Consider the following 11991-nt stretch of genomic DNA (forward strand, 5'->3'; position numbering starts at 1 on the left):
TTTGGTGTGTGTTGTGTGGTTTTTTTTGTTGTTGTTGTTGTTACTGTATATTGAAGGTCTTCATTTATGTGACGTTAATTTCAAAGCGTGGTCCAGTATTTTTCAGGTGGCCATAAACCTATGACTTGAGTAGGTGGGCTCTGAAGTCCCAGCTCTGGAAAATTACACAAACTTGTTAACCTTCAGAGCATTCTGCAAAGCACATCTATTCCTCTGGCCTTCTCTGGGATGGATTGGAGGTTGAGACGAGTTTGTGGTGGTCAGTTTTTGGGACTTGTAAAATAAAATTAATCATACCATATATGTGCTTAGTATGATGTTACGGACTGTTACCTTTTGTATTATCACTGTTTGGGCTGTGTGGCATTGTCCTGATTTTTCTACTTGTATTTTTTATTTGTATAAAGGATGTTTATTGGTCTTTAATACGGTACAGTGCCTAAGGTTTGGTTAGATGTTTCATCAGATTTTAAACACAGCCTACCAAACAAAAATGAGAAATATGTGTATTTTAGGTATATTTCAATAGCTTCTTGCTTCGCATTTGGTTTAACCTATTAAGAAATCTAGTTCTAGAAACATCCAAGAGGCAGCATTGTATGCTGTCTAGAATACAGTTGAGTGAGGTGACACTAAAGGAGTTCACACTTCTACTCCTAGTTCTGATACTGATTTACTTGTGACCATGGTCATGTCACTGAACTTTTGTGCCTCATTTTTCCTATCCCTAAAATAGGATAATCCTTTCCTGCCTATCTAGGAGGTTTTATTATGGTTGAGCTTCAAGGCTCCTGAAAAGCAGTGTTAGTGCCGTGAGGTCATAACTCCTAACAACTGACCATACTTACTCTGAATCTTAACAAGAAACATGCCACTTTTAAATAATTCTACATTTTGAAAAATATGGTTACTTCTTGCATCTTGTGCCTGTTGCCCACTGACTTGAGCAGGACCAGGATTTGGACCCAACGTATTTAAAAAAATGAAGAGTTGAGAAGAAACTGAGGGATTTATAGTGTGTGGTGTTTTTGTTGGGGGTTTTTTGTTTTCTTTTGCAAGGCAGGAATATCTGATGCAGAAATATGGGAGGTAACCTGAAGCAAGGGTTAAAACAAAATTGCTAGAGAGCATGGATCATCCCTATTTAAAATAAAAATGTTTAAAAGGCGTGGGGTGTGTGTGTGTGTGTGTGTATTCTTGTCCAGTACTGGTTAAGCTATTATACTGGAGGAAAAAACAACATGCAAAAGATGACCAGACTTAATTTCAGGTTCTGTATAATTCAAATTTGCCATTTGTTAGCAAACTAACTTCTGTGTGCTAGTTGGGAGTATACTGGCCTGTGTGTACAAGAACACCGTGAAAGGCAGTATGGGAATACAAATATAACAATAGCCATACTCCCACTTCAGTCCACTATTTGGCTACTGAAAAATTAATGCATTGGACTCTATCTGCTTCAGTGGTTCCTTTGCCACACTGCTCCTCTAAATTTCTGCCACATATTCAATTATACTGCAGCTGTTCATCTTTTCTTACCCCAATTTTTGAGGTAAGAAAAGATAAGTGTAAGGAAATTACTTAAATATTTTTGTTCACACTCACACTCTCTCTCTAGCTCCAGTGAAACCAGTGGGTCTACATACTCTTATCCCAACTGAAGATTTGGCCTCAAATTTCTAAATAATTGCTTATGAAAAGCATTTGGAATGATCTTTGTTTCTGTGATTCTCCTAATGGGTTTCTTTGAATAGGAAAATCTCTGTCTGTACTAGAGAAAAACTAACCAAAATGTACTGATGTCTATTACTTATAGACTGAAGTACTTTATGTAGAATACACCTTTGCATTTGATTCTCCTCCTTTCTAGGCTGTATGGAGGTGAAATGAATAGTTCACTGGAAATAAATTCCTAATCACATCTGTTCCATTTTCCTCTGTAGAAAATTTACTTTAATGAGCCAATGTATTCTAAAAAGTCCATATGATACAAGAATTCTTTTTTAAATCTTGAGCCATAGTGGCATTTCAATACTTTTTACTCTAGGTTTGTTCGTTTGTTTTTTTTTTTTAGGTCAATTGCAAGCCAATGCGTATTGTGAGAATCCCGATATAGTATTACTTGGTAACAAGGCTGACTTATCAGATCAGAGGGAAGTCAATGAGAGACAAGCAAGAGACCTTGCAGATAAATATGGGTAAGTAAATTGTGATTGGAAAATCACTTCAGCTGATCTCTACATCAGTGTAATGTTTTTAAAACCTAAATTGCCACCATGCAGCTTTGAAATTTGGGAAACCAGTTAGATTGGTTAGATTTACAGATGTTGATATGCTATAGAAATTAGTCTGATGTGCAAAATCTTCTACAGCGCTGCCCACCCTGTTACACTTTGAAATTAGTGGTCCACATGTTTCAAAGTTTGACAAGCTAGATAACACTGTAGAAGATGGTGTTACAGCATATTGATGCTTAAGCAAAATATAATTACTACAGAGCTACATTCTAATTCAGCTGGTTAGCCCTGAGAACTAGGACAAAAAATGTCTAAAGCATACGCCCTAAAACTCACTGTGAGAAGGGCTGCATGGCTAAAGAGACTGATAATACGCTCTAGCTGTCATTATTGCACCTAGTGACCCCAGGATCTTACAAGTGGAGAGTGTAACACACTGATGTCCTCAGCTCCTTTTCTATTGGACAATTCTGAATTGTCATATTTTGCATGATCATGCCCTGCACTTTTTTTTTTAAATGAGCAATGCTTAATACAAGAAATGCCCTCCTTCTAATTACAGAAAATTTGGTTAGAATTTTGGGGATTCGTAGTATGAACATTTAATAAAACTAACTCTTACATTGTTTGAACTGCCTGTTAAACTCAGAAAATAGCACTGTGTCTCATTAATAAAAAACAAAAAGCATCCTTTTTTCCCTGATCTGATTCACTAGGGCTTAATGTGGCTATTCACAGAGAATTTGAGCCAAAAAAAAGATGAGGCGAGCTGAGGGACTACAACAAGCAATCAGACAAATTCTTATTTCAATACATCAGAAGTAGAAAGTCTAAGAATTGTCCTTAGTCAATTGAGTAAGCACACTGCAGAGAAGTGAAAGGGCTGCATCAACTTGCATAAGAGTATTTGGGGGGGATCAATGAGTATTAACAAAGATTTGAGGGGTCAAAAGAGGAGGCACTGGAGCAAATTGATCTTTTTTGCTTGTTGGAAAAAGCAACAGAACTAGAGGGCATTCTTCTGAATTCCAGGTTGAGATTTAAGAATGAAGAGGCTAAGCTGTGCACGTAAATAGACAATCTCTTTGAAATAGCCACTAATTCAAAGAACTGGGGAGTAGCAAATGTTGTACCTATCTTGGGTTTTTTTTGTAAAAGCATTGTTCATATTTTAGATCAGTATTGCTCACTTCACGATCAGGTAAACTGGCTGAAATTCTAATCAAAAGCAGTTGAGTTGTAAAACCCCTAGAACAGGATGGCCTGGTAAAGGAAAACTGGATTATACTATGCCTCATCTCTAAGGTTTTGTCTACAAAACCGTGGAGAACCAGTTGCCCTGATACTTTTTTGTCAAAGGTATTTTGAAAAAAAATCCCTCAAAGGTTATTAAGGAAACTAAGTGGTCAGAGTGACAGTTTGTTACTCGTGACAATCCTGGATCTCGGACAGCAAATGGAGTAAGAGCAAATAGTATACTTTAATTATAGCAAAATGTGAAGAATAGCGTAACTCAATATTCCATCATAGGGCGGTGCCACTGAATTATCAGTGTTATGAAATGCAAGTTCAGTCACATTGAAAGGCATCATTTGAACTACTCGTACATATTGCTGCTCTCCAAATGGAATGTAACAACTCCACTCGAAAGTGACCCGGTAATCGGGGGAGACTGCTCAATGGGAACTGCTGCTTGCGGTTGCTGTTTGACAGCTGATGCACAATACTAGAATGCATAGAGAGTGAGATGAAAGCAATACTGAAAATATACTGCTGTTACATAAACTAGTCGTGTGCCCCACCCAGTGAGCTGTCAAAATCTTAACAACCGGTTCCCTCCTCACCCCATGAGGGGGTCGTGGCGCACCCCCACCCCCTGGGACTCCTGCCCCATCCACCCCGTCCCCTGACTGCCCCCAGAACCGGGCAGGAGGGTCTCATGGGCCACTGTAGTGGGTGCCCACCCCACCCCTAAGAGCCAGAGGGACCTGCCGGGGGCGAGGTGGGGCAGTTCCCAGGAAGCATCCGGCAGGTCCCTCTGGCTCCTAGGGGCGGGGTAGTAGCTTGGGGAGGGGGAGCGGCTGCTCCCCCCCACTGATCACATCGAAAGTGGTGCCTTAAGCACCGACTCCTTGGGTGCTCCAGCCCTGGAGCACCCAGGGGAAAATTTTGGTGGGCGCCCCCCCTCTCCCCCCCCCCCCCCCCCCCGCTCACCTCTGCCTCCCTGGGCCTGAGCATGAAGCTGCCACCTGCTTCTCAGCCCTCCCAGGCTTCTCCCACGAACAGCTGATTTCATGGGGAAACCAGGGGGTGGAGAAGCAGAGCGGGGCGGCGCATTCAGGGGAGGAGGTGAGCAGGGGCTGGGCAGGGAGCTGCCGGTGGGTGCTCTGCACCCACCAAATTTTCCCTATGGGTGCTCCAGCCCCAGAGCACCCACGGAGTCGGCGCCTAAGGCACTACTTTTGGCCGGTTGTTAAAGTTAGAAGCCCTCACGGGACAACTAGTTCTAAAAGGGCTTCTAACTTTAACAATCTGTTCCAGCGAACCGGCTCCAGCTCACCACTGGCCCCACCCCAGAGTGCTGTGTTCAATTCTGGTCATTCGTCTCAAAAAGAATTCAGAAGAAATAGAGGGATCTGTGAAGTAGATGACAACAATGATCAGAAACATGGGAAAACTTCCTTATGAAGAGTCCAAACTCCTCTTTGAAAAGATTGGATAACAGGGTACATATATTTTAAAAACCCTTATGACCACTCCTCCTTACCTGTTCTCAGTATGCTTTCCATTAAAATCAAAAGGCAACAATTTTAAAATCTGTAAAGCTGGAATCAACCTGTGGAACTCACTGACACAGGAGATCAGAAGCAAAGATCATACTGTCCACAGCTACATTAAATAGAATCCCAAAACAAAACCTTCAAATAGAAATTTAAAACCCTTCTGCTCCCCACAGGAAAAAATTAATCCTATCCCACTATGGGTAGGCTTCTCCATAACTGTCTAGTAGATAGTTATTGCACGTTTTACCTGAAGCATTCTGATAAATGCTTCTATTGGAGATAGACCACAGGTCTAGACCGATATGGCATTTTCCATGTTCCTTGAGAGTTACTGTAGAGGCAGACAGTCTTTACTTTCCACCCGGGAAACTTCTGGTGACCTAAAATGGACTGCCTGTGCATAAACGTATGAAATCCTTCAAAGCTGAAGTATTTGGAAGTCCATGTTACCAAATAGTGAGGGAGAGTGACTATAGAAATTTAACTGGAAATGCTCCTGAATGCACTAAATAACCATGATTGTTAATACATCTCTGCTTCCTGTTCCATCTCTCTGAGCAGGCACTGCAGCTCTTCCTTACAGAACCTTGGAAAAACTAAACTTTTATGAAGGCTTGTTTCTCCCAGCTGTAGTTTGTGCAAATGCTGCCATTCTGGTTTGAAGCCAGAACCTTCAAGTTAGTTAAAACTGGCAGTTGGTTCAAGATACAAAACTTACCTTGATTTTAATACCCATTCCCCCAACCCTCTGTTTAGAGAGCTGGGATTTTGTTCAGCCCGCTTAATGCAATAAAGGACAGCCCGATTTCAATTCCGAAATTCCCTATCCCCCACCAACAAAATTTGTTCAGGGGTGTTTGGATCAAGAGTTTTGCTCTGGGGCCTCTCTCTCATTTTAAGCCCTTTCTAATGAGCTTTTTAATTTTTTTCATATCCTATATATTAGCATACCATACTTTGAAACAAGTGCAGCTACTGGGCAAAATGTGGATAAAGCTGTGGAAATGCTCCTGGACTTGATAATGAAGCGCATGGAACAATGTGTTGACAAGACACAAGTGTCTGACACAGCCAATGGAGGAAGCTCGGGGAAGCTAGATTCAGCAAAGCCAGAGGAGAAAAAGTGTGCCTGCTAGACCTCACCTCCAAACTGTGAGAACCAATAAGAATATTTGATCTGAAAATGGTTGCTTTACCACTAAATTCAAACCTGGCCATGCACAGAAACAAAGTTTGTCTTGTTTGGGTTTTTGCTTTTCTCCAGAGAACTGAGTTTTCAGAGAGGCTTCTGTGCTGGAACAAATATTCCTGATATGGCGCCATGGAAGATCTAAAAGAGCCCTCATCTTTATCTTACACAATCAGGCTAGAAAATGTAGGAGAGCTGTTCCCTTCTTCCTTGGAAGGAGAAAAAACTATTGTTTCTATGGGGTGGGGGAGAAATAATTAAATTGGATATCGTGATAAACTAAAAAGGGGGTACTTTGTAGGTCTCTGTCTTAAATGAATCTTGCTTCTTTATACTACTTTGTATTTACATCCGAGACCAGGCATTTGCTCAAGTGGAGATATGAGTAAAGAGAATTTTATGTGGTATATTAAGAATGACCTTATTACTTGCACAAGGCAAGCAATGGTGTGACTGACTGTCTGATAATAAGTTGGTGTCTGAGGAGAAAGGGGTGGAGGCTATTTTTTAAAATAAAACCAGGGAAACATGCAACATTTATTTGTGTTGCTAGTAAATAATCAAGCAGGGTTTGGAGGGTGAGGGGATAGGGAGAAGATGCTCAAATTCCAGCACTACATGGAAAAGTGGCAACACTTACTGTTTGAAGACAGCAGGATGCATTTTGTGGAGTGTCTTGCAGATTTCACCATAAGCAAAAGCAGTCTTTGCTAATCAGAAAAATTCTGTGTTCAACACCAGAAAACAGGCTGTGTGCATCACGTAGGGCATGCAAGGGGAATTGTGAAAATGGGGTCACTGTCTAAAAGAGTTACTGATTCTCTAAAAGGTTATTCAGTTGACTGGGAACTCACCACCTGCCATGATTTTGTGATGTTGCCAGTATGCTTTGTTTTCAAATGAGCAGAACATTCTCGTATACAAAATAGACTAGAAAGTGACCCTCCTTGTAAAATACTTCTAAGTGGGGATTTGGAATGCCAACATATTAAATGTGATCTAACACTAGATAAAATGTGTTGTGTAGAGTCTATAGAAATGGGGTGGTATGGCAGGTAATTAGAAGGCTGCCAGTTGCACTAAAAAGTAAAGCAGGAAGGTAAAATGTGAGTAACTTTTTTGTATTGTCTTCATATCTCTGAGTATGGATGAGCGAAGGAATGAGAGAGTTCTATTACAACAATGTCTCTCATCACTGGCTTCTCTTTTAAAAGCAAAGAATACAAGAAAATATTTAGGGTTTACTTCTATTAAATAGGTAAGGATCTAACAACATATTCAAAGGACTCCATGAATTTGTACTTCCAGACTTATTTTTAAAAATCGCTCCAGGGAAAAATGTTTCACAGAAGAGCTCTGCCAAAGAGCAAAACTAAATTGGTTGGGTTGGGGGAGATGGTGGAAGGGAGGCAGACTTCCTCTGCTTTAAACTTAAAGCGAATGTGAGGTTTTCAGTTTGTTTTTGAAGCACTGTGATTCTGAACCAATTAAGCTTTCCAGGTGGCTAGTCCACAAACTATCTGATTCAATGCCTTTTTTTGAAAAATATTGAGGGTTTACCAGCTGCTTTGGTGACTGGGCAGCGCACTTCCTGCCCATCCCGCCCAATGATATTTACTGAAAGATTTGGCATGTAGACAGGGCAGATGGTCTGACAATAAGGGTAGCCATTTTTGTAGGGTGAGTAACCAAATAGCCCCTATAAACAATTTGGAGAGAGCAAATCAGTTTGCTAAGTGTCTAAATGAAGACATACCCTATGCAGCAAGTTCTGAAATACCTGTGCCCTTTTGTAACCCATAAAAAGCTCATGTTACGCATCAACTCCAGTGGTTGCAAGACAGACACTGTTATAATTGGTAGCTATTGCCTAGGCAAAGACTATAAATGTTGAAAGTAGGCTGTTTAAATTTCAAGTACAGTCCCACAAAATAAATTGAGTTAGTGGAGTTTCTCTTCCTTTAAATACTAAACCGTACCAGAGCTTTGTTCAGTTAAGTCCTCCAAAGTCTGTGATAAGGGCAGGAATGGTTGTAACCTGGGATTTCCTGCCTTGTTATTTTTATTTATTTTTTTCCCTGAATCCTCAGCCAGGTAGAATCAGTACTTTAATTTACAGTGTCTGGTTTTGCCCATTCAAACAGGGTGAGGTGGCTAGCCCTCTTGAAAACATGACTTTTGCCCTCCTGTTATCCAAAGCAGACTGCTCTACAGGAGAACCCTGTAATCCTCCCCATTAAACTCCATTGCCTGACAACTCCCAAGGGAAAGGATGGTCTCAGAACTGGTGTTCTGAGACAGTCCACTGCTTGAGGGTGAAATGTGTGACAATCACAACTTGAAGGGCTCCCTAGGCCATGGGAGCTTGACCCCCACCACCACCGACTCACCCCCACGTCACGCTGGAAGGTGACCCATTGTGGGACCTCACATGGCTGTTACCCATTTGGGGCACACTCCAGAGCTCCCCCCATGAGGTCACAGCACAATGCACCATGACCCAGCTCCAATTACCCTGCCCCACCTGGCAGATCAGGACGGGCTGATCTCAAAGCCAGGGCAGAAACTTCCCAGCTCTGCACACACCTGCAGCAGGTACCTCAGTCCCCCCCCCCCCCCCCCCCCCAGATTAGTCAGCACTGGGCCCCAGTTCTTCCAGCGGGGCCTACTGGTCCCTCCCCAGGAGCTTTAGAGTTTGTACTGCAGGTAAGTAGTCAGTTCATTGGCAGGAAACCATGTCATTGCAACACTTTTTTTGTTGGGGGGGATGACAGCATTTCCTGCCAATCCAGCACACCCCCCCCCCCCCATTTCATTCCAGTCACTCGAACTTGGACTTGGCCCTGTCCTGCCTTCCTCGTATGTTGAGCAGCAGCAGCAGCAGCAGGAGGCCCAGGCAGACCTTAGCCGGTGACATTGCTTGCATACTGTAGTTGAGACCGGTAGGCAGTTGAGTATGGTATAGTCTCTATTGCCTTAATGTACTAGCTCACTGAAAAGCTCTTATCAATTTTTAATTATCACAGTCTTGCTGCCATCATAAATTATTTTCAGATATTAATGTGGATGGGCTGGTAGCCACCAAACCACAGTGTGGAGGGAGGGGAAGAAAAGTAAATCTATACCTTACCCCTTAGATACACTGGGAGTTTTGCAGAGTAGCATTCAACTACTATTTAAAAATAAACTACAAAGCCGTTAGTAGCTGATTGGAGAACTCCCCAGATTCATTTTTTTCCACAAGAAACTGGATAACTTGCTTATTTCTTAAGTCTCCCCAGCTTGCTTCCATTTCCCCACACCCTTCTTGTTCCTCCTAACTACTGTTTTTTAGGGTCACATTCTAGTGGAGAGAAGGCTGCTATATTCGTGTAATAGCCTTTTGGGCCTGATTCGAACTACTGAGCAGGTGCAATCCCCATTCACTTCAATGGGTGATTGAGATGCTGAGATTCTCATTGGGCTCACTCCTTTGTGTCCGTGAAGATGTCTCCATTGCTGCACGCACTGGAAGTGAGAAAGTTTCCATGTTAGTGTCCTTTTACTGTAAGCTACCCTGAAATGCTTATCTTGAGAGCAGTGGGTCTTAAGCTCTTAAAGTGCCTGTATCCAGTGGAACTCTAACGTAGTGAAGTCTTACCCCACTGCCCCAGCTCCCTCCCTTAACCACTTCCTATAAGAAAAGCGGGGACATGGCTGCAGTTGCCATTTGAAGCCTTTTCAATTTTTCACTATCTGGAGGGTCACTATGCACCGTTCCCACTATGTAATTTTTCCATAACTGATAATATACTGAGTTGACAATACCGAGTGACGTATGACTGGTTGTGACTCATTGTTTGTGCACCAATTAGTTTCCAATCTCCACGTTGCAGCTGAGACATTAATAGAATAGTTCAATTTCTACACAGATGTGGTGCTGAAGTAGAGAACTCACTCCCTTGCCATGACACTCCTATTTACCAGTTCAAACTCTCAGGTTTTCATTCTGAACTGCTACAGAGTGTAGCAGCTGCAAAACCTGTTTTTACACCAGTATTCTTTGGAGCACTGCGCTGGAGCATAATCCTTCCTTCAAATACCCCTAGGACCACATGGCTCTAAAATGAATTCACTTTTATGTACCATTTCCATCAAGAAGTAACCACTCTCTCATTTTCAAGTAATCTAGACTCGGTATTTCAATTTTGCCATTGCATAAATTATGTGGTACACAGTTGGATCAGAAGCTCGACATCTGCTTTATGAACAAACACAACCTAGCTACAAGCCTTCTAACTATCCCAAAGGCATTGGAACAATGACTCCTGCAGTTGTACATGTGTATACATAAGTACTTAATATCAGTATAAGCCTTCTGCTCCTGCTAACCTTTGCTTCTAAATTTAATTCACATATTGATCCCTGTGTCCTGCTGGTTTCTCTGTCTTCTCCCCTAGAAATGTGTGCCTCCCTCCAAAATTCCCCTCCTTAATACCCTTTTTGTAACACTCTTCTAGGTAGTGCTCATTTCTGAGTTTGCAGTAATACATGGCCTATGCGTGAGCCAACCCTGAGCATGGTAATTACTTAATCAAGGAATGACATGCAGCACCCAAGATGACAATACTGCCAAACCTATGTAGATCTGATTTTCAGGGACTCTAAACCCAGCAACAATGTGCTGATTTCTTTCTTTCTTTGATTTGAATCAGGTATGTCTTAGGTTCATCGTCTCCCTTCATAGGTAGCCTCCAGGCTTTGTACAAATCAGAGGTCATCAGATTTTTGTCTCATCTATTTTCTTGTTCATTTCCATCCATGCTCAATTAACTTTTTGATCTGCTGTAGGGTCAGAAATCATTTCTTAACTCCAGGTAGTAGTCCATTATTTCTTCCCGATCTACAAGTATTTTGTCCTCCTAATCTCAAGCATGAATGTAAAAATGTGACACTACTTAATACACTAAGCAACCACAGCATTGTATGAAGACTTCTTGTAGAATGGTCAAAAAACGAGAACGTATTTATTATATATTATAAACATCTTTATTTCCTGTAACCTTCACCCCAGCCTTCAGTTCCAGCTGTTGAGGTGGAACAATGGGTTAGAAAAATACCAGTGCAGATGGGTAAATACACTTGTCTTAAAGTCATTGTTTTAAGCTTCTGAAATAAGTGGTGCTCTGCTGCATGAAAACTGCCATTTTGAGAGTCCATAAAACTCATGTAGGAAATATTTTAGACAAGCCTTCCTTCTCAGCCATGCCCCAAAGCTGAAAATCCTCTTAGCCAAAGTTACCCATTTAATCCTGGTTCTCAATCTCCCCATCCTTTATTTGTTCTAAATTAGTCTTATTTTCTACCTCTAGCCTGAATTTTAAGGGTCTTCCAATGCATCTGTGGAATAACAAAGGAAGATTGATCTGGTGGCACTCGAATCAAAAACTTCTTTGCAAATATAGAAACCTTTTCTGCAGTGAGTTTACACTGGTCATGTTTACATTGCTCTAAAATGATGTCTCAGCTGCTTCTATGACCAAAAGCTTCTTAAATCCTTCATTGTCACCTATGTAATCTGCATGTTACATCCTCTATGGGTGACATTGGGCTCCTGTACTGAGGACAAACATGGACCAGTGCACCACTTAAATCTCAAATTTTAAGGGCATAAGAAGGGTGCACGTAGTGCACAGGATTTTCCATAGTGACATCTTCATGGGGGTTGAGTCTGTCTCTAAGATTACCCCTAGATTATAGACCTGGCATAAAATGTTCACCAGGTCTCCAACTCAGCAAAGTG

At 41.7% G+C, this 11991-nt stretch overlaps 1 protein-coding gene across 2 annotated transcripts in view; it reads left to right on the top strand.

Annotated features, from left to right (window-relative positions):
• Window positions 1–11332, top strand: part of RAB27B (RAB27B, member RAS oncogene family) — a 206575-nt gene extending 195243 nt beyond the window's left edge. For both annotated transcript variants that reach the window (XM_037902538.2, XM_037902539.2), the window contains 2 exons: window positions 2075–2198; window positions 5967–11332. In XM_037902538.2, the coding sequence (XP_037758466.1) occupies window positions 2075–2198; window positions 5967–6156 (314 nt within the window). In that variant the 3' untranslated portion in view covers window positions 6157–11332. The remainder of the gene's footprint in view (window positions 1–2074; window positions 2199–5966) is intronic.
• Window positions 11333–11991: the final 659 nt, after the last annotated feature.

The sequence above is a fragment of the Chelonia mydas genome, chromosome 5, assembly GCF_015237465.2.
Source record: "Chelonia mydas isolate rCheMyd1 chromosome 5, rCheMyd1.pri.v2, whole genome shotgun sequence".
NCBI classification, from domain to species: Eukaryota; Metazoa; Chordata; order Testudines; family Cheloniidae; genus Chelonia; species Chelonia mydas.